This window comes from Solanum verrucosum, unplaced genomic scaffold (genome assembly GCF_900185275.1).
Source record: "Solanum verrucosum unplaced genomic scaffold, falcon-dt-bn FXZP01000277.1, whole genome shotgun sequence".
In the NCBI taxonomy this organism is placed as follows: domain Eukaryota; kingdom Viridiplantae; phylum Streptophyta; class Magnoliopsida; order Solanales; family Solanaceae; genus Solanum; species Solanum verrucosum.
In genome coordinates this window covers 2,945,920-2,969,922 of record NW_026019945.1, presented here as the reverse complement: position 1 = coordinate 2,969,922, position 24,003 = coordinate 2,945,920, and the positions used below count along the sequence as shown (strand labels likewise).

The 24,003-nt window shown below is 34.8% G+C and overlaps 2 protein-coding genes across 4 annotated transcripts; one reads left to right on the top strand and one right to left on the bottom strand.

Moving 5' to 3' along the window:
- Positions 1–7,526: 7,526 nt before the first annotated feature.
- Positions 7,527–15,747, bottom strand: LOC125839278 (probable serine/threonine-protein kinase At1g54610). Of its 3 annotated transcripts, none has more exons than XM_049518259.1 (9): positions 15,327–15,747; positions 14,672–15,282; positions 11,892–12,176; positions 11,402–11,719; positions 10,134–10,361; positions 9,764–9,864; positions 9,488–9,602; positions 8,084–8,557; positions 7,527–7,994 (listed from the first exon to the last, which is right to left on the bottom strand). In XM_049518259.1, exons 2-9 carry the CDS (start codon positions 15,059–15,061, stop codon positions 7,788–7,790), a joined length of 2,118 nt encoding a protein of 705 aa, XP_049374216.1. In that variant the 5' UTR covers positions 15,062–15,282; positions 15,327–15,747; the 3' UTR covers positions 7,527–7,787. The 3 variants fall into 3 exon arrangements, with proteins under 3 accessions (XP_049374216.1, XP_049374224.1, XP_049374232.1); XM_049518267.1 differs by having other exon boundaries at positions 14,672–15,251; positions 15,358–15,747; XM_049518275.1 differs by having other exon boundaries at positions 14,672–15,251; positions 15,513–15,747.
- A 6,423-nt stretch (positions 15,748–22,170) lies between these two features.
- LOC125839923 (glutamyl-tRNA(Gln) amidotransferase subunit C, chloroplastic/mitochondrial) lies at positions 22,171–22,838 on the top strand. Its single transcript, XM_049518891.1, has one exon. It carries the CDS (start codon positions 22,293–22,295, stop codon positions 22,713–22,715), a length of 423 nt encoding a protein of 140 aa, XP_049374848.1. The 5' UTR covers positions 22,171–22,292; the 3' UTR covers positions 22,716–22,838.
- The last annotated feature ends 1,165 nt before the right edge of the window (positions 22,839–24,003 follow it).

Genomic DNA, 24,003 nt, shown 5'->3' with positions numbered 1-24,003 from the left:
CTCTTTTGGATTACTCTAAAAAAATGGTTTCTTTTGAAGAAAAGAAAAACCATGTGGGGACAGTAGAGGAAGCTCCCCATTATCTAAAACCCACTCGTTCCCTCTTCTATTTTTTTCCATGTACGTGGCTCATTCACATCCTCAAAGCTTTTTCAAAAAAGCAGACAGGAAAAATGGTATTTTAATCACAAAAGAATATCTTACAACATGTGGGTTATTATGAACAAGAAGGATCTTCAAGAGGATCTCGATATTAACAACTAATTTTTCTATTTTAGGTATATAATCTGGTTTAATTATTACTTAAATCTTTGTAATCTTACTGGAAAGTATAAAACATGCATAAAATAATCAAGATAGAGTAATTTAATATTATGAAACACAGTCATACAATGAATTAACAAATGAGTAAGTACTCACCTGTTACGTCATTCTCAAGAATCAACTTTTCAGCCACTCGAGGAAACCCTAAACATCATGCAATTCAGAAGCCACAAAAAAAAATATCATTTTGGAATTAGTTTGAATTGATATCTCAACTACTTAACCCTTTCAAGCTAAAAAAAAAAAAATGGGTTTCGAGTTTCAACCTCAAATTTAACAAAACTCCATGAAAATGACAGGTTAACAGACAATACCAAGATTTCATTTTAGCTCTGACGATGTGAAATTTGTTGAATTAGGGGATAATAGAACTGACCCGATTACTTTGAACGTTTGTTCTTCCATTTGTGAAATTCCCAGTACTGCTAATTGAACGTAAATGAGCTAAGCTGAATTAACACAAAACCTCCATTAACAAGGAGCTAACATTGAAGGAGATAAACTCTCATTGTTTGAGCTCAAAGACTAATTGTTACAATGCTGAAAAATACTATTTAAAGATTCTATCTTCTAACTAACAAACTAACTTGAAGTAGTTATAACAAATATACAAAATGTCTATACTACCCTTGATCATCTAGTGAATTACTAACTATTCAACTACATCACACTTATAAAATGAAAATCGATCTCAATATGCTTTGTCCTCTCATGATATATCGGATTTGCAGCAATTTGTATGGCAGCTTTACTATCACTATACACTTGCACTGGTAGATGCACTTCAACTTCTATTTCTTTAAGTAATCCAAGTAATCAAATTAACTTTGAAACAGTGGATGCAAGGCTTCTGTATTCAGCTTCAGCTGAGCTCTTGGACACTATAGTTTGCTTCTTTGCCTTCCATGACACCAAGGAGTTACCTATCTTAACTACATAACTTGTTACTGATCTTCTGGTAAGTGGACAAGATGCCCAATCTGCATCACAAAATGCAGTGACTACTTCATCAGAAGATCTAGAAAACAATAACCCATGTCCAGGCTGTTTTTTCAGATATCTCACTACTCTTAAGGCTGCATCCATGTGGGATTTCTTTGGCTGTTGTAAGAACTAGCTCAGGTTCTGTGTGCTGAAAGACAAGTCTGGTCTTGTCATGTTCAGATACAATAGTTTTCCAATTAACCTTTGATATATTGTCTGATTTACTAAAGGATCTTCAGGAGCTCCATGTCTTTTCTCATGTTTATCATACTATTTTGAGGTTAGTTTAACATTAACATCAATAGGGGTACCTGCAGGCTCAGCTGCTGACATCCCAGCCTCAGTTATAAGTTCCAAAGCATACTTTCTTTGATGCATCAATATACCCTTTGTTGACCTAGTGAACTCAATGCCCATAAAATATTTCAGTTCACTAAGTCCTTCAGTTTAAAAGCCTGTTGCAATTCCAGCTTTGTCTTTTCTATTAACTTCAAACTGCTGCCTGTAATCATCATATCATCCACATATACTAACACCACAATAATATATGCTTCTGACTTATTGACAAATAAGGAATGATCATATTGACTTTGTTTGAAGTTGAGGATAGTAAGAGCCTCAGTCAGCTTGTGGTTCCACTGCCTTGGAGCCTGTTTTAGCCCATATAAGGCTTTGTTAGTCTGCATACTTTCTCCCCTTGACTAACAAAGCCTTGAGAGAGCTGCATATAAATCTCATCTTCAAGATCACCCTGCAAAAAGGCATTGGAGACATCTATTTGATAAATGTGCCAGTGTCTTGAAGCAGCTAAAGACACCACTGTCCTCACAGTCACCATCTTCACAACAGGAGAAAAAGTTTCTTGATAGTCTATACCTTCCAGCTGACTATACCCCTTAGCAACTAACCTTGCTTTAAACCTTTCTATCTCTCCTGTGGACAAATTTAATTTTGTAGACCCACCTGCAGTCAATAGGTTTCTTTCCTATTGGTAAATCAGTTATCTCCCAAGTCTTATTATCTTCAAGTGCCTGAATCTCAACCTTCATAGCATCTACCCACCTAGTGTCCTTCACAGCCTCTGAATAGGTGGTAGGTTCTCTAACTAAAGATGTAGCAGCAATATATGACTGATAAATAGAAGACAGATGATTGTAACTGATATAATTGCACACAAGATATTTCACTTCTGAATGCATTTTTTAGGAGATAAAATCTTTGAGCCATGAAGGGGTATGTTTGGTTCTTGTAGATCTTTTGGGATCAGCTGGCATAACAGTTTCTGTGATTGCTGGAACTGGTTCCTCAACTGGATCAGAAATATCTGAAGAAATAACCTCAACATCTGGTAACACAGATGAACCTTCAAGACAGGATAGTTCATCATTGATAGAACTAGGTGTTTGAAAGAACTGAGTAGTGGAGGTATCAAATAGAACAATTGAGTCTGGCAGTGGATTTTGAAACAAGGAATGGCTTTCAGGCATCTTGATCTGTGAGAAAGGAAATAGATCCTCTCTAAATATAACATCTCTGCTAACAAAGAATGTCTTAGTAGTAAGATCAACTAAAACATAACCTTTCTGTGTCTCTGAATACCCCATATGAACTGCATACTTAGATCTTAGCATCATCTTGTCATGTTCAACTAGATTTTTGGCAAGACACAAACACAAACACCCAATAGTTCTTAAGTGTGTCAATCTAGGCTTACTTACATATAATCTTTCATAGGGACTTTGATAGTTAAGAACACTACTCGGAACTCTATTGATAAGATAGGCTGCAACTAGAACACAATGTTCCCAATACTTCAATGAAATTTTTCCCTGAAACCTCAATGCCCTTGTCACTTCTTGTAAGTGTCTATGTTTCCTCTCAGCTGTCCCATTTTACTAAAGGGTATAAGGACAAGACCTTTGATGAATAATACCCAAATCCTGAAACATTGTAATACAGACTGAGTTTACAAACTCAGTACCATTGTCAAATCTTATCACTTTGACTTGTTTAGCAAATTGATTCTTAACATACTGCAGAAAAAACCTTTAATGCCACCCACACACACATTAAACTTGTGTTTAAGTAAGAAGAGCCAAGTCATTCTGGAAAAAATCATCAACAATGATAAGAAAATACTTGTTGCCATCAAAAGTAGATGTATTGTATGGACCCCAAAAATCAACATGAATCAAGTCAAAGCTGTTACAACTCTTGATCCTACTAGATGAAAAAGTAAGTCTAGTTTGTTTTGCATAAGGACATACTAAACATTTGGAAACCTTACACATACTATTGATATTCAAATCAAACATTTTAGCTAGTACTATAGATGAAACATGGCCTAGCCTTTGATGCCACAATTCCATATCAGATGGTACTTGAGCTACAGTCAATGCAGTATTTTTTTCATCACTTCCAGGATCTTGAGTATACAGACACCCTACTTCTTTACCAACCACTCTCACATTCCCATTGTAAAGCTCTTGGAGAATACAGAAGTTAGGGAAGAATGTAACTGAACAATCAAGTTCCTTTGTCAACTTACTTACAGACATCAAGTTATACTTGAATTCAGGTAAGTAAAATACATTGGAGATAACACTCTTATCTGTTAATGCACAAGAACCAACATGAGTGACCTGAGTAGTACCTCCATTAGACAGATATACAATTTTAGGAATCTGCAATTCTGACACAGAACCTTTTATAAACATGTTCATCTGAGAAACCATGTGATTTGTTGCACCAAAATCTACAATCCACACTTCATTATTCTCAGAAACAAACAAGGATTTACCTGCGATGTGAGCAGCAAAAGTGGTATTGCTCTCAGATGTTGCAGTGCCTTGGTTTTGTGTGAGACCTCTAAGAATATGATCATATTGTTCTTTTGTGAATGTACAATCCTTCAATAATTGTTTCACATCCATTTCTGCTTGACTTGCTGCTTTAGGAATCCTATTACTATCCACTCTTTCATGCTCACTTTGTGCAGTAGCAGACTTCAGATCCCATCCTGCTTCATGCAGATTAGTATTCAAGCCATGAGAAAAATGAGCCTGACCCGGACCAGGATTATTGTAGCCTGAAGGAACACCACCAGGAGCAGGATTGTTGTAGCCTGAAGAAACACCTTGAACCTTCTTTTTGGACCTGAAATCAGAAGGATACTCCACAATTTTATAGCAAAATTCTTTACTATGACCCTTACATTTACAAAAATCACAAATGAGAAGGGAGTTTCTTTTAAACTTTTGATTTACTCTTGAAGTAGAACCAACAACAGATTTAGAGTACATTGCCATATAATCCATACTCTCAAAACTCAGCCCCATGTTGCTAATGTGTGAAACCACAACTTTTTTACTCTTATCTCCTACTACCATAACATAAGCATGATTAACAGTTGGTAAGGGATTCATCATTAAAATTTGACTTCTAGCCTAATTATAGGACTCATTAAGCCCCATTAAAAACTGATACATTTTTTGTCTGCTCAGGTGATTTACAAACTCTTTCGACTTAGCATAATTGCATCCAGGTGAAGGAACTACAACCTCAAACTCGTCCCACAAGGTCTTGAGTTTGGTGTAATACACAGAAACAGAAACAGTCCCATGTTGTAATGATACAATGTCTTTATGAAGACTATAGGTTCTCGACCCATCTACTCTATCAAATCTCTTTTTTAAATCACTCTAAACATGAGAAACACTTGTAGCAAATGCAATTCCACTTAGTAAACTTTTTGACACTGAATTCATCAACCAGGACAGTACTACAACATTCACTCTCTCCCATTGTCCCCACAATTCTTCACTGAACATCTCTTTACTACAGGTTCCATCAATTAACCCCAGTTTATTGCGTCCTAACAATGCTAGTGTAATCGATCTATTCCATAGAGAGTAGTTCTCAATTCCAAATAATTGAAACGAAATAAGATTCACTCCACTTAAATCTGTAGGACTAAGAAAAAGAGGATGATTGTAGTCAATACCTTCCCTAATTACAGAATTAGGTATTGGCATTGATACACCTGTGTTTTCACCATTGTTGCCTTGAATCGAATCTGCAATTGTTCTGCCATTCGTCATCCTGATTCACTGCTGATCAACAATTATTTGCGAAAGCTAATTACTCATCAATTACCTACAGATTTCATCCAAGAACTTGCGTAAAAGCTGTAGATCAACTGACGAACTGATGAATCTGTAACTCGATTTTATGATCCTCAATTGAAATCGCCTATCACAGTAATTACTGTGTGTGGCTCTGATACCATGAACTTAAATGAACTAAGCTGAATTAACACAAAACCTCCATTAACAAGGAGCTAACATTGAAGGAGAGAAACTCTCATTGTTTGAGCTCAAAGACTAATTGTTACAATGCTGAAAAATACTATTTATAGATTCTATCTTCCAACTAACTAACTAACTTGAAAGGAATTAGTTATAACAAACAATACAAAATGTCTATACTACCCTTATCATCTAGTGAATTACCTAACTACTCAACTACATCACACTCATATCTCATCACTAATGGCATCAGATTTTCGTATGGACGAGTAGAAATACAATAGACTCAAGTTTTTTTTTTGTTAGCATCGTGAGGGAGATGTAGATCTCTTGTCGCCAATCACGTTGCGGTAGAATGACAAGCACTCCTTCTTCTAACAAAACATCACGGCAGAGACAAACACTCCTTTATCTAACAAAAATGTTTCGAATTTGAATTTTTCTAAATATAAAATCGTGTTTTTATTAAAAATTTGAATAAATTTAATCGAGTTTCAATATAAATATTGATGATATTAATTCACTCGATCAAATCTTTTGTCCATGAACAAATAATATAAATTAAAAATATATTTTGTAAATTTAATTTTGTCGATCTTCATAAGCGAGGCTAAGTAATCGATATGTTAAAATAATTTGATGGTGTAAACTTTTTAAAATTGCTATACAACTTAATGGCATTAGTTTTGAAAGAATAATATTTAATTAAATTATCTATAAAAAAAAAATTAACCGATTGTAATAACGTAATTTTTGAACAGGAATATTTTTATATTTACAATAAAAAGGAAACGTGAGTTACATATTGATAGTGTTCAACTTTTTTAGGTTTATATGATTTAGCCTGTTTAATGAGCAATTTTCAAGATAATTGTGGATGGGTAAATGGTATATTAGCCATGCAGCTTCAAATTTGATTTGTAATTGTTGGTGCAATTTGATTGATATGTAGATCGAAAAAGAATTGAGGACAAGTGAGATTCGGCATAATCATATTTTTAGCTTTTCAAGGACATGGATAGACGGTTAATCGAGAGATTTCTTTCGTCTCTTTCTAGTGGTAGAGCAAGTTATCAGTCCGGAGAAACTATTTGCTCCCTTACTAGTATTATTATTATTATTATGTTGGCATTAGCTCATTGTTCAATCCTATTATTGTTAATTCTTTTTATTTTGGTTATCCTATTATTTTATTATCAGTATTTTTTTTCTTCAATATTTTCATTGTACTCTTTTGTACTTTGTATTTTTTTTTCAAATTATTTTGAAACACGAGTTTTCTTGAGTTACCAATCTATCGAAGACATTGTCTCTAGACTCTATTCCCTTCAGACCCTACTTGTAGAACTATTCTGAGTATGTTGCTGGTGTAATTTGATTGGTTTTTATTTTCTTCATGAACTAACATCATCTAACTTGTAGCCACCTATATCAATGGTTGTGTAACTGTAACATGTTCTTAATTTGGATAAGCTTCTCCATATTACACATCAAACTAGTTTTGTTCTTTTGTAAAAATAAAATATGTTGATATATACCACCTCTCATATAATAAAAGAATTGATTGTTTTGTTAACTTTATGTAGCAGATTTGATAAGCTAGAAATGTTTGGCATCTTGATACTATAAAAAGATGTTGGGGAATAATCTTTTTTGTTTTTTCCCATCCAACTAAATCCAAATTCGCACTGAAAAGTCCAATTAGATAAAACGCTCCCTAACATATACGACCCCGTATCCAGAAAACTCAGAGATTATATGTTTGATATTATAATAAATTGTTTTTTTTTTAACTAACCATTTCCCATAATGGTGTCCTTTTAAGTTTTAATACTTGTAGGACATAGAAGATTATTTGAACGAACTTAGATTTGTTGAACATGTCATTCTTGCCCAGAGACTGAAGACATCTTAACAGCAACAATGACTCAATGTCTAGAGAGAGTTACATTGTTTAAATAGCAGGAAACAAGGGAGATTTTTTCCAGATAAATTCTTCTACAAATGGCGAAAAAATGCCCCGCGCTATCCTTAAACAATCTCTATACAAACTCCCTCATTCACCCTTTTCAAATTTGACTCATTTTACATGATAATACTAACTAACTTGTGGTTTTTCTATAGTCTGGATTCTCTTTTCGTTGTTCTTAGCCGCTTCGCTCTCATTGAAGTTCAACGGCCAGAAACAAATAATGAATTGGCTGATAATTTGTTTCCTTCAACCTGAATTTTCTTTGCTTTTGCCTTGTCCAAGCGTGCTCGTCTTACAGCTTCTTGGATGTGGCGATCATGATCTTTCAGCACTTGATCCATTTTGCCTGATGGAACTAGTAGTGGTCCAGAGTAGTGGATTTTGTTGCCTTTTGATCCATATCCCAACTGACATAAAATTAAAAAAAAATTGTGAGCAAATCAGATCATGGTAGTTGTGCAGATGTATAGACAGAATATGTTGATAGGCTTCTTACAAGAACGGGATCATTGTTGCTGGTTCTACCGTCCTCGTTTTGATGATGTGAGCTGGCAAGAGCATGATTTTTCTGTTCTTGTTTCATTGTGGAATGTGAAACCTCTTTATAGGATCCGGGAAACCTGGCAATAAGTTTAGGAACCTCCTGTTTGTGTGAACCCGACTTATCTGACCGATCTTCAGAGAACATGCTTCTCCTTGCAGCGACTAGCCCAGACATAGATGACAAGTCCGCTACAGATAGCTTTGGGGCATCATCCATATTCTTTCCAGCTTTTGCCCAAGCAGCTCGGTGAGACAATGGCCCGGAATGGGAACCTCGCTTATGGAGCTGCGCCTGAGGATCATTACTTGCTTCTTCCATGACTTGAGATGGTCTAGGGGGGTCAATTGGAAAACCAGAGGCAACTTCTTCTGGATGAGAGTTGAACATCTCACTTCTGCTTTTTGGATTGGATTGACCTTGTCTTTTCTGCATAGAGCGCACCACACCACATGAATATGGAACAAACCAACAAAATTAACAAAAATTGTATTTTCAAGGTCTGGATGGGCAAACCTAAGGTATTTGCAAGACATTGACAACACGAATACCAGAAATAAAGAGAGCATAAACTCAGAATGAAGCCATGACAGAAGTACACATTTATGTTGAAATTGTGTACTTCTGTCATGGTTAAGTGACCTATTTTAATATTTTGTGAAAACACGGGCTATAAATCTCCAAAAATTAAGCCGTTGTAATGCTAAAGAGTGAGGGAAAAAGGCAACTGAAGATGCTACATCTGCAGAGTACTGCCGTCTAACGTCAGAGTGCAATTATACTCATGATTATCAATGGAACAACTGTCCTCTTTCATATTCTCGCGTTTTAAAGGTTAAATAAATAGATGTCATATGCTCAACCCCCTCTTCCTAAACACCCTGCCAGAAAAGGGGAAAAATGAACTGTAGCAACAACGTACTCCCTCTGTCCCGTCTTATATTAGCACACTTCCCTTTTTGCTTTGTCTCTATCCCAAAAAAGGGCACCGTTTCAATATTTAGAAACAACTTAACTTTAAACTTGCTATTTTACTTGAAGCTGGCACCCACATAACTGATTGTTTGCTTACCAAGCCATCCAGGCTTTCACTCCTCCAATTAGACCCTTAATGAGAAGAGTTATAGCCACACAAATGTCAATGGCTTACTTTAGACCACAAGTTTCAAAAATCCTTTTTTTCCTTAAACTCCATTCCCAGTCAAACACCGCCACATAAACTGGGACGGAGGTAGTAGTAATTTCACGGCGTCATAAGTAAAGATTCCAAGGTTATTTGATTTACTCAAGCCAGTGACTCAGAAAGTGCAGTTCTACTCCATGGGCAAATCAATGTCAACAAGCTACGATAAAATTTACCTGCATAGAGGAAACTAGCTCAGCATTGGCTTCGGGTGCAGGAACTGCACGCGATTCTCTCGTTCCTCTCCTTTCTGGGTCATATCTATGACCCTTACCTCCAGCAGCCGCTTGCCTAAATATTTACAAAAGCAGTGAGAATATCAGTACATAAACAAGAGCAGATCCATCAGCACAATATCAATTACGTCTTAATGCACATTTGTTACTGACAATTCTGGAGCACCTTAAATAATGAAGCTAGGCAAATAATATTTATGTTTTCTGCTAATTTACCTTCGGGCTTCTTCATCCCGCACTTTTGCATCAAATTCCTTGCTCGGAGGATATTTCGGCAAGCTTGAAGGATCACAGGGAAGTGGCTTTGTTGTAAAGAACTGAAATAAACAGGGTTTCTTAGTTGGGGAAAAAAAAGGCAGGTTTTATAATGAAAATTTTGAAAATTTGTCTAATCATGGACATTCGGGCTCCATAGCATAAAACACAATAAACAAAATAGATGATTGTAATAATTTCTAAGAGAAAGCACCATCATCAATCAGTTGTTTGAGCACAAATGATAGTTCAAGAGATGGCAAGTCAACAGCTTCGACAAAGGGAATGTCCTAGTGATACAGAAAGAATTTATCTTTAAGAAACATCATACCTCACTCTTCAAGGCAGAGGCTGAGGACCCACGATCAGCAGGATCTATAGAGAGTAAGGTTTCTATGAGTGCTAGTGCTGGTGCAGGGAACTCTTTAAATGTTTCTGCAACACAGCGCCTATAAGGTTGTTGGGGCTTGAAAATTGTTGCATGTGGCAACCTCGATTTCCTCCAGTATTCCTCAGAAGGTGATCCACACAGTTTGAAAATCTTATGAAGCTGCTCAACCTACACCAGAGTATGCACTTCAAATTTATCAACATGTTAAGCTAGAATACAAGATCAATGGAGAGACAATCATACAAGTATAGGATAAGTAACAGCCAATAATATCAAGTTGAATAAAAGACACAACTAATGAATGTTCTCTCTCAGAGAAAGTTCAAACCACCATAGATTATTCATTATATAAGACTGCAAGATGTAACTAACAGGATGACACGATAAATTATCTGTAAATGGTTGCAAATAAAGAAGTATATAAGATCACATGATACAACCCATATTGCATCTGACTAGGATGCATAGAACTGTATCAGAGGTCAAACACATTCGAAGATTCTTTTCAAAGATGCATTAAATTACAGTGTCGCAACTTCCTAGTGTTTAAGTACCAAAGTAACACCAAGATCATTCACATTCCAAGAACTGCCAAGTGTGACTTCATCTACCAGCTAGTGAAGAAAATGAAAATAATCATTCCTTGAGCAACACCAACTTGTCATGTACAGCAAGATTACTAACCATCGGCTCTACTAATTTTTTTACCAAGCAGCAAAGCAACTACTTCCGTTTCAAATTTGAAGTAAACCATGACAATACGAAGTAAGAATAAAAGAATGTGGCAAATCACATCTTACCTTACTAGTATCATTGAATCACTTCTAATTAAGGGGTATTTTAAAGATTACTAACACACTCTAATAGGATGCTTCAACATTCTCAGGGTTGGTACGACTTCTTATTGATTTAATGGTTTGAACCTTCTCTAAAATGAAGTGTGATCTATTGACGGGTTTCACAAAGAATTGTCTTATCTGCCGCCAGCATCAAAAAACAAAAAGCAGGGTACAAACTCCACAATTTGGTCTCACTGGCACATCTAACCAATGAGCTCTGATGACCCTGAATATATTTGGTTCCTAATAACTTTTGAAGAAAAGCTTCACTATCCATTATGATATTCAACCATGGGACCTGGTACATTTTATTTTGAATCAGTGAATCGGGTACAAGCGTAAAAAACAAACGATTAACAAAGAACACACCTCTGTTCTTCCTGGCATTATAGGCTTTCCAGCATAAAGTTCTGCTAATATGCAACCAGCACTCCATAAATCCACAGCAGTACCATAGTAAGTAGCACCAAGTAGCAGTTCAGGAGGCCGATACCAGAGAGTCACTACACGGCTAGTAAGAGGCTGGCTTTGATGAGGATCAAAAAAGCTTGCTAGACCAAAGTCAGCAATCTTTAATATACCATTATTGTCAATTAAAAGGTTGGAGCCTTTTATATCACGATGTAAGACACCACGACTGTGACAGTGATCAAGTCCCCGTAAAAGTTGTTGCATGTAACATTTGACCTACAAAAGGCAAGTACAATTTTCCATTTAGAAGAGCAAACAGAAAAAACCCTGAAAAGGATTATGAGGTCTGACTATGAGAATAATGTAATTTGCAAAAACGGTGAAAAAGACTAATGTAATTTGCAAGACATTGAATGGATAGGCATTGCAAACAAATTCAAATGAGTACCTGTGACTCAGAAAACTTAAGACCAGGATGTGATGCTAGCCCTGCCAGATCATGCTCCATGTACTCAAACACAAGGTACAGGCTGCAAGACATCCTAGAAGTAACTAAACCTTCTAGTTTTATTATGTTTGGATGATCAAGCCTCCGTAATATGTGAATCTCCCTAGCCATGAACCGAACACTCTCAGGTTCTAGATTATCAAATCTCACTTTCTTCAATGCAACGATCTTCCCTTGATCAAGGTCACGAGCACGGTAAACGTTGCTGTAGGTGCCCTGACCAATCTATGAAAAAAAGGAAGCCACAATACCAAGTAGCAAGTTAGACTCATTCACTTAACAAGTATATCAAGAAGTAAACAGATCATACTATGTACCATTTTTTTCTAGCTAGTGTTACCACAAGAAAACAAGTTTCTGTTCGTGCCCAAGATCATAAGAAACAAATGTTGGAATATTTTTGAAGCTGTACTTTTATTTCATGAAGAACAAGAAGTGTGAGTGTTGTCCCTTCTCAAGCCCCGCGTAGATCACAGCTTTTGCATATATCAGAAACACACAACAACTACAACACAACATACCCAGTGTAATCCCACCAGTGGGGTCTGGGGAGGATGATGTGTTCACATATATCAAAACATGCCGAAAAATATTTCATGATTGTGAAATAGATGTTAAAATTATTGCGATGGACTATCTGGGTTTATAATAATTGTCAGGAACCAGCTAAACTTGTAAGTTATAAGGTTAGCTTGTCAAACACCAGTACAACACCTAAAATGAGCATGCAATAGTTCCTGTAGAAAAACTGCCATCAAAGTGTATAGAGATCTAGAGAAGGAGCAAGTTCCAGACATGTCATCGCCTTCATGACCAGAGCAATTCATGTGGGTTTGCAATGCTTTAGTGGTTCACAAAAGTTTTATGTAACATACAAGCAAAAGGATATTTTCTTGTTTAAGACTATATTCTTTACCGATATCATGATTCAAAGTAACAGAGAATATGCATCATCCAGAACTGTCAATTTTCTTTGTAATCCTCTTGCATATATAAAAAGCTAAAGCCAACTTCTTGCATTCCTCAACCAAAGGGAAAATTCAGCAGCCAATCGCTGGAACTCTTTTTTTTCTTAGATAAAGAAATCACGGGAAATTCTGGGGCAACAAACACCAATTGAAAGGTTCAAGGAAACAAAGTTTATAAAACAGACACAAAGCTTTACACCTCTCCTCCAAACTTTACCACTCCATTCCAAACTAACAAAAGCATAAAATGTCTCCCAGTGAGAATACTAGATGAGAGTTACTGGTAGATAGTATTCAGGCAGTAACTGTAGCAATTTTCTAGGCTTATAACCTGAAACCATATATTTAAAATTAAAAAGGTGAAAATGTGCGTTGTTTCATGGTAATCTGAAACAACTGAAAGATCTGGATCCGACCTGCATAGCAGTGTTCTCTACATTGGGCCAAATGTAGCAAAACACCGGAGAAACCAAATCAGGCCTATTCAAACATAACGAATACATGCACTAGTATACAAAAAAAAAGACATTTGAAACAAATCAATCAATCAATTAACTCTATCTCAATAAAATCTAGATGGGGCCAACTATATTAATTGTGTATATTCTGCTATATTTGCGCAAATTATATTCCAATACATCCATTGACAATTCAACACTGCACATGGGTGCCGATGCAGTGCATGCTAAAGGCACACATCCCTATGGATTCAATGTTTGATTCATGATATTATGACAATTTTAACAATGGATGTCAACCTACTGCAAACCTTCACTTCTTTTTGAATTTTGGACCAGCTTTCCAAAACTCACATTATGAAGTACATTTATAAATCAATGTTTGCCTTGACAGCTGAAACATAGCCCAGCTATAAGAGCCTACGCCTCCAACTATTGAGGTTGGGGATTGAACAGCCAAGCAGGCAAAAGCGGCAAAACCACAGTTGGCTCCCAGTAGAAGGGCTTTGGACTTTGGAGAAGTAGATTCATCACATTAGGAAAACAGATCAATTTCTTGCTCATTTCCCTAGATTTATATCAGCACAAACTTGTGATCGGCTCTACCATGCAAAGAAAATTCCAACTCCAGCTCTGTGCTTGTCAAAGTTCCACATTGGTTATGGATGGGGTAATTGATCTCGTTATATGGTCTTCAACAATCTCACCTCATGAGTTAGCTTTGAGGTTGAATTAGGCCCAAAGTCCAGTGGCGGGTAGAGCTTTGACATAACCCAGTACTTTCGATATGAAGTGTAAATTTATGTGTAAAAATTACTAAAATTGCAATGAACCTATATATTTAAAACTATCATGGGTTCAAAACTAAGAACCTTAAAGAGATTGAACCCACAGAGCTAAAATCTTGGATCTGCCTCTACCAAGGTCCATTTCTTAACATGGTCTCAAGATTATGTTCACACTCCAAATGTCAGAGACTACATTGGCTACAGATGGGGTAATTGAGCAATCTTTTGATGCTAAAGTGAAACATTTCCGGTTTTCTGGATTATTAACACTATGCAGAACACTAGTATGAATTAGTAAGAATTATTAACACTAAGCAGAACACTAGTATGAATTAGTAAGGACAAATCACATGAGTCATCGCCAAACTTCTACCAATAGCATAGAAAGTAAAGACTCACTTTTTTGTGGGGGAGAGAGAAAGAGACTATTTTTGTGACCATTATCATGAAATGTTTGAAGTTTCTACTGTAGAATGAAAAGTCAAGAGACAAAAAAAGGAGCATACTTTATCCAATTTCTCAAAGGAATCTGCTCGTCTAGGCACCCATCCTCTGATAGCTTCTCCAGCAACAGCAGCAAGCCAGGGTGGCCATCCAGCAGCAACTTGTTCCCCTTCACTGCTTTTAGGTAATGTCCCAATTAACTCTTGCTTCTCTCTTTTCCTCTCATGATTCTCAGTCTGCAGTCTTACTGAACCATTTACTTGTTTATCAATCAACATTGCCTTCCCATCAATGCTATCTAACCGATCTTTGACTCTATAAGCTTCCTCTCTTCTTGATGAACCACCAGTTCTTGGCCCTCTCAAACTTGCAGCACTTTTACTTGACAGCCTCTCCCTTGGACTATCTCTACTGTCTTCAATGGCAGAAGGCTTACCACAAACACAACCCATCCCAAAAATACCAAACTAAAAAAGCACCAAGAATGCAACCCCACCTCCCAAAATCACACCTTTTCACTAATACACCTCTTCATTTTCAAGAAAACAACACTTCCCAATTACTACAACACAACCAATTATCAAGATCAAACAAACCCCACCTCCCAAAATCTCATCTTTTCACTAATAAACCTACACCCACCTTCCAAAATCACACCTTATCACCAATGCCCCTCTTCATTTTCAAGAAAACACCACTTCCTAATTACTTCAATACAACCAATTATCAAAAATCAAACAAACCCCACCTCCCAAAATCACTCCTTTTCACCAATGCCCCTCTTCATTTTCAAGAAAACACCACTTCCCAATTACTACAGTACAACCAATTATCATCTTATCAAAAATCAAACAAACCCCACCTCCCAAAATCTCATCTTTTCACCAATAAACCTTTACCCACTTAACCAAATCAAAGAAACCAACTTCAACAAGAACATTAACACTTCAGAAACCCAAGAAAACAGTTCATATAACACACAGAGTACAAAATGTACAGCCACTACAAAACAATCAAAACAGTTGAGCTAGAAATGAATACTGCTATGTAGTACATAAAGATGGGTGGAGGAGAAAGCATAGTTGTGGATCTAGGGCACAGATGGATTGAGTTCACAGGACACTATACATACACACAAGAGAGATTAAAAAAAAAGATAAATCTTTTGGGGGAAAAAAGGCGTTTTTTTAACATAAACAATTGTTAGGTGGGATTTTATATATTCTGACCGCCGAAGAACAGCTTTTTTAATAAATACACTTCACAGTACCCACTGTGTGTGTGTGTGTGTGTGAGAAAACAGAGAAAAGGGAAGCTGGGAAGACCGATGCTGTTCCGTTTGTGACATTCTTAAATCTTAGTAACATGTTTAGTTGAAAGACACGCGCACATCAAAACAAAGAAGAAGCCAGCTCAAGCTATCCATATTACTTTAAGTTACATTTTGGCTCTTATGATGCCATAAATCACCTCCAAATTAGACTTGAATATGTGCTTGACCCCCTGGAAAGTGCAAACTATCTATCTTACTAGTCTCCCTCTTTTGCTCATTTCCTTCTCAGCTTTTTAATCGGAATATAAACTTGAATCGTATGTTGAATAGTATTCAGTAAAGAAATTTTTTAATCGAAATACAAATTTAAATCGCATGTTGAATCGTATTCAGTAGACTCTTTCTTTCGCTCATTTTCTTCTCAACTTTTTAATCATAATACAAGCTTGAATTGCATTTATTAGACTTTCTTTTTCGCTTATGTACTTCGTCATCTCTTTAACCGGAATACAAACTTGAATCACATTCAATAGATTTCTTCTTATGCTTATTTCCTTCGTTAGCTTTTTGTTCGGGGATACAAACTTGAAATGGATGACGGAGTCTAGGTGGCAAGCTGTTAAATGGATACGGGGTGTTAGAGTGATAAAAGCCCCACATTGAAAAATGGACGGGAGGTCTGCTTATATGGAATTGAGCAATCCTACCCTTGTGAGCTAGTTTTTGAGGTTGAATTAGGCTATGTGTTATATTTTGACTTGGTATCAGAGTTAGGTCCATCTCCAAATGTTAAAGTGGGTAAAAGTTTATATTGGTTGGGGAACTGACTGGAGATCTGCTCTTATGGACTTAGACAATCTTCCCCTTGTGAATTAACTTTTGGGATTGATTTAGGTCAAGTGTCATATGAGGTCTACTTATATGAACTTGAACAATCCTCTTCTCGTGAGGTAACTTTTGCAATTGATTTACGCCCAAATGCCACATCTTCACCGGAATTAGCTAGTATTTTAATTTTGAATAAACTTTAAATAAGAAATTTTGTAATTCTTAACTCACTTCATTATTTATTGAATCATACGCTTTAATTTAGACTCACTCTTATTCAAAATGAAAGATTTAAATATCATCACACCGAACAACTTAGAATTAACATACTAATAATAATTATTATTATTATGTTTTAGTATCGAACAAATAAAGTTGACAAAATTGAGGATTAACGTAGGGATAAATACTAATTTAATTTTTACCTATATATTTTTCTTTATTTTCTATTCGATATTTGAAGTTCATATTGAAACCTCGTTTAAATTTAAATTACACATTATATGACTCAATCTAAAACTTTCGAATAAAAATGAAGCAGTTTCACTATTACCGCTCAAACTTTCGGTTAGTAGTCAAATTTCTTTTGTTCTCCTATCAATCTATCTTTCTTTTTTCTTATTTTGGTAAATTGTTTTGTATCTATGTAGAATATCACATGTGATTAGTAGATTTTTTTTCCAAATTAGTAGTTTTTGTCCATAAGTGTTACACTTATCTTATTCCAAAAATTGATCTAAGTGGGACCCTACAGCCATCTGTAGCAGTACAACTCCAGTTGTGGTCGTGAAGGCGCGTGGTCATGAAGGCGCGTGGGGATAGAAGGGGATTTTACTTCTGTCTCTGTTTTCTGCACAAAGTAATGTGGCTTTGTTCAGGGCCCCTGGGGTAGGGGTAGGGGTAGGGGGGTGGGGTGGGTGGGGGACTGGTTTGGTTTTCTACTTTTAAATTGTGGGGTCTTCACGCATTAATATGATAAGTTGAGACCTTTAAGTGCAATTATTATTCCTCATTTACCATGCTGAGCCACTTATTTCCCCCACCTTGCTTTGAAAAAAGTCATTAATTATGAGTTTTAATTACACCAATAAAACCATATGTGGGTTCCACTCCCCTTAAACCCAATTGCTTCATATTTCCTTTTTTATTAATTTTTTATAATTATCTGGTGTTCGATATTCATAAAAACTAATCTACTTGATTTAAATTTATATCATATACTTCATCGATTCATTTTTACTTGTTATTTGTTTCTAAAATAGATTTACATTTTTACTTGTACTTTTGACATATAAAAAAAGGACAATTATTTTTTCCCATGTTTTACCCTCGATATTAAATACTAAACATCATTTAAAAGTAATTGTATGGTAATATGTGTGCCAAATCAAATAGTGACAAGTGAAAATTAGCGAATGGAGTAGTAAAATTTAGTAGTCGATAGAAATGATCATATTTATGAGAAGGTGTTATAGTGGGGTAAGGTATTATACTGGTTAGGAATAGACTGACGATCTGCTTATATGGACTTGAGTGATCATCTTCTCTTAATTTAGAATTTTTGGGATTGAGTTAGACTTAGGTATCATGTCTTGACAAAAGGCATAGACAACAACTATTGAAGATAAAATACGAGAAAAAAACACTTGAGAATACATCGATTTGAATATTCACTAATTTGTAAGTATGAAAATGTATAAAAAAAAAGGTGTCAAAGGAGACGGTTAACCTAAATCAAGTGGAAGAAAGTGTTCTCAAAAGACCTCAAAATGATAGATAAAAACAAGTCACTTTCTACATTGTAATATATAATATACCTTGAATGTTAGGCGTTAATCTAATATTTTCTTTTTAGAGCTATTTGAATAATATAATGAGTAAATATTAGATTCAAATCTAATGTTACGGAGATAATTTCTCAACGGTCCTTTACATAATTTTTCAAAAATAGGTACAAATTTTAAATGATGGTCCAAAAAAGAAATATTTGCATAAATCAATTCAAAACTTTTAGTTAAAAGTGGAGTATTTGACAAAGAAATTAAAATGAAAGTATTATATATGTACTGGTTATCAATGCAATTGTGGATTCTTAAATAGCATTGTGAAAATAAAATCAGAGGTAGATGTAAAATATTAATTATTGAAATAATTATTATCTTGTGGATGTGAGTTTTTTTTTTAAAAATGTTTGAAAACAAAAGAAAATATTTTTCTGTTAATGCATAACTTTAATTAGCGTGGTCCATATTAAAATTTGTTCAACATATGCATACTTCATATTGAAAAAAATATTGATGGATTTCATGAAACCTTTTTACTAATTCAACTATTTTTTTTTCTAAAAATAATTGTAACGAGTTATTATTATTATGATGATATAAGAAAGTTTTATTTAAAGGTGTTTTAGGAAAACAATTTAATTTGGGAATTTAAGAAAGTATTTAATGTTCTGGGTAAGTCCAAATTCGATATAGTTTAGTTATTTAATAAAACTAGATTAGTGGCCCTATTTTAGCTTTTATAATATGGTCAACGATTGACTCTTTAATTAATTATTTTATCCTTGATTATTATTAGCATGAAAGGGAATTAGTTGATGTTGATTTAAGTCAATGCAGGAAGAAATAAAACATATTCCTATTATGACATCATTTAAGAAAGAAAATTTTATTCGCAACTAATATTTACATCAAATTAATAATAATTACAAAATAAAGTGAGATCTCTTAACTATCCATAATTAATGAATAATAAAATGTTGCAATTTATATTTACGTAATAAAAACATTAGATGTGGGTAGTAAGGTTTTATTATGAGCAACTTTCACAGATAGCAAATATAAAAATCATATTTATATGTTATAGCTATAGTTTGTATAATTGCTCTATAACAAACTTTTTGCTATGGAACATCAGATTGTATAACTCGTTGGCTCCTCTTCAGTTGTATAATTTCGCTGGCAGACCATTTGTATAAATCGCTGTCAGCCTCTCGTTTGTATAAATCGCTGGCAGTCTGTCAATTCAATTTTATGTGTTCGTATATCTGCATAAAATTTGAATTTCTATACAATTGAATCGAAATAAAACGTTTGTATATCAAATCTCTCTCGCTTTATACAAACATAAATTATACATTGTATTTTGTACAATCTGTGTTTGTATAAAGCGAGAAAGAGAGAAAGGCAAAAGAGAACTGGGCAAGGGAGGATTTGTATTGTATAATTATAAGTGTATAAGACGAAAATATATGTATTTGCATATGTGTGTATAATTTTCTCTCGCTTTATACAAGCTGAAACACAATTTATACATTTGTGTTTGTATAAAGTGAGAGAGGCGAGGGAGAGACTGGCGAGCAAGAATTTCATGGAGAGAGGCGAATGGTAACAGTTTGCTACGGAGTACAATTAAATCAAATTATGGTTATAACATTTAATTTGAATTAATAGTTTGCTATTATATACATTTTCTCTTTTATTATCTGAGGATACAATATTTTCTACCTGCCCCTTAAAAATCATAAATATTTAGGACAATTTTTTTAATTTACCTTGAAGATATTTATTTTTTGAAACTTTACAATGTTATTTACATTTTCAAAAAGAATTAATGTAAGGGTAAAATAAATAAATAAAACAATTTTATCTTGATTTTGTAAATTGACGAATAATTTGAAACAACTATTTTTAATAATGTGGACACCTAATATGGGATGAAGTAAGTATTACTTTTGTGTGGTCGTTGGTTTCAATTGCTAAGGGAGAACGTTACTTACATATTCAGATGAGCTCAGTAGTTTTTGTTTAAATCTTATATTCATATTAAGAAATTTACTAAATTACATATATAAATATTTAATTTTGAATATAGTAACAAATTTATAACACGTAAACTCAAAATTCAGACTCTACCTCTGATAAGTTTGGTATACATACGAATAAACTTGTGTATTATCACCATACGATATTCCTAACTATACTTTTGGAATTCAATATTGAAGTGTGTTTTTTTTTTTTGCAAATTAAATATTAGTATTTAAATAGCAAAGGAGAAGAAGGTTAAGGTGAATGAAGAGTAAAAGCATCGATCTGGTTTGTGATGTAGTGATGAAACTGTTCTGTTCTTAATTAGAGGTTTTGGATTTGAATTATTGGTATGGAGAAAAGTCATTTGGGAGCGTCACCCTCTTGTAATGCGCGATTTGATTTGAACCAAAACTTTAATGCGGACTCACTCTGAATATCGATTGAGAAATCAAAAAATAAAGTAGAAGCGCATGATCACATAATAAGATATTTAATAATGAATAGTAGTAATATGATATTTAATAATGAATAGTAGTAATATAAGTAATAATGCATGCATGAAATTAATGGCTGTGCCTTGTTTTTTTCCAGACAATGCAACGGGTGAGTAGGACCAACCCACATCAAGGGGCTTTAGTTCTATCTGTGTTTTTTGGTCCTACTAGGAATGGACATAAAATTAAGAAAATAATCCAATTTTTTTTTTTTTTATATATATATTTAGTAATTGATTTTAATGCGCGAAAATTAAAGTGTTAGAAAAAAAATTCGAAGGTGAAGGATATAAATAGTCATTTTTAAGGATTATCACTATGCAAAGAATAACCGATTTTTTAAGGTTTGACCACCAATAAGTCAAGCATCAGAGTTTTGATTTCGAATATGGATATGGAGTTTCAAATTTGAGTCGTAAGCTTGAATTATCAAAGTCAATTTCCACAGGAAACTTCAGAATAAGTAGATAAAAATGAACTTAAATGGAGAGTCTCAGTAGCTCGATTGATTGATTACTTGAACTCCACCTTATTGTTGAGGGATCAATTTTCCACCTCGTAATCCCTTCCCTATTTTCCTTTTTTCTTACACCCATTTTTTTTTAAATAAAAGAAAAAAAACAAACCTAAATTTTCTAATTCATGAGTTGTTGTATCACATAAAAGGCATTAGACTTCAATTAATAATATATCAACCAAGAATTAAAGTGAAGTTGATGAATTAAAGACAAAGAGGTTGAACTTCAACCATTTACATATGAAATTAGGTTTAACTAGCTCTCAACTTTATGACATTTGGACCAAAAGTGATGAATACCGTCAAATTTAATTTTAAACTCAAACATCTGAAGTTTGAATTGTAGTATAATATCCGAAAGTGATGAAAACCGTTAAATCTAATTTTAAACTCAAACATCTGAAGTTTGAACTGTAATACAATATGTCAATCTCGTATAATTTAGGTTCGTAGTTAGACTCGAAAAATCAAACTTTAGACTCAAAGTTTTCAACTTTAATCTCGTAAATTTGAATTTTTAATTTTGAGATAGCTTTAAATTTTTTAAAAATTTGGGCCATTTGTGCACTTGCCCTTTAGCTTAGTTGGTTTCAGCCCAAAATGAACTTCCCCAAAGCCCATGAAGACTGATATCTGAAGCCCAAATCCCTTTGTTCCAAAATCTGGTAATCCTAGACTTCTCACAGTGGTGCCGTCTTCCGCCGTCTGCCGCCGTATACCGCCGCCTACCTCATCGTCGTCATTTTTCAAGCGCTATCCATGGGAAGCATCAGTGCTTTGCATTATCTCAAACCAACAAGAAGTGCCAACGGTACTTCCTTGTTCAATTTCAGTAAAAATCGCATTTCCCAATTACCAGTGGCTTTTCGAAGCTACACCGTGAAATCGAGTGTTCTAGAACCTCCAGATGTTACACGTTTGGCTGAAACTGCTCGAATTTCACTCAATCCAAAAGAAATTGAAGAATTCGCTCCCAAAATTCGACAAGTTATAGATTGGTTTGGACAACTTCAAGCTGTTGATTTACAGAGTATTGAGCCAGCGATTAGGGCAGATACTGAAGGAGATAATTTGCGTGGAGACGTACCTGAGAAGTTTGAGAATAGAGAAGAACTGATTTCAGCTGTGCCAAGCTTTGAGAACCCTTACATCAAAGTTCCCAAAGTCCTCAATAAGGAGTGATGTTGTTTAGGTACTTTTCATTTCATCACTCCATTTTTCTTTCCAAGATGTATTTTGATGCAATGTATAATTGTTTCGATCAGCTTGCGTGCAACTCGATTAATTATGAGCTAATTTGAAAAACCGATTGAATTGTGCTATTGAAACTTCTTGACTGAGTAAAGTATTTCAGATATGGTCGTAAATTGGATTTACCTACTTTGATTTGCTATACTCGAGTGAAGTTTCTTTAGAAACAATTTTTCTACCTTGTACGCGGACTGCACTGTACTTTCTCCATACTCCTGCTGAATATGTTATTATTATTGTTATAGTGATTAGAAATTAGATATGTTATCTGGTTGTTAGTAGACATTGTCAATGTATGGGGTAAAAATTCACGAATAGCTATTTTCAAGTGGTTCATCCATTCATTAACACTTGAAATAATAATAATTCAAGCTAATGCATGAGATATCGTTGATCATTGTGTAAGCCTTTGCATCTCAGTTTGGTCATTCAATGTCATGAGAAGAAGCGGAGGGGCGTATTGAGCAGTTCCCTGATGCTCCTCTGAATCTTGACAAAATGAAAGTATTATGGTATCAATTGACATCTCCACAACTGCAAAGAAGAGAGTTGTCACGAGGTATCCAAGACACCAGCATACCTGCATTAGAAATAGGAATCAGGCTTAGAGATACAAAAGAGAAGTTAGCCTCGGAGAAGTTTCATTATCCAATAACTTTTAACCTTCTCCATTTAAATATGAAAGAGACTTCACTAGTGATAATTTAACCCATGTCATGTTGTATGCTGTACTACTCTAGCAAGGGGATCATGATCATGGGTCGGAAAGAGTTGTGTCCTAAGAAGTGTTCACCAATACAATTATCTCCCCCTCTCTCAAGGCGATCAAGTCATTTAGAGCTGAGTTTGGCCAAGCGGATAAAAACTGCTTATTGACCAACCATCTCAAATTTCCAAAAAAGTGCTTTGGGCTTCCAAACCACCTGGCCAAACAGAATCTTAGATGTCCTCCCTCAAAGCTGATCTTAAAGACCCAAAACTCCAGGAGTTGGTTAAGTGTCATTTTCTTGCTGGTAAGCATTCAATTTTGGTAATCCTACAATTGTCAGTTGAATAAGCAGTTACACATTGTTCCACGATTGCTAGAGCTTGAAAGTTTCCTATCCTCACAGTTATCAAACTAAATTGTCAGGCTACAGAACCTCATGCATGAATCTTTTCAAGTGAATCATGTTCCTCTAAAGTTATCAAGCTACAACACCTTGTGCACGTCCTTTAA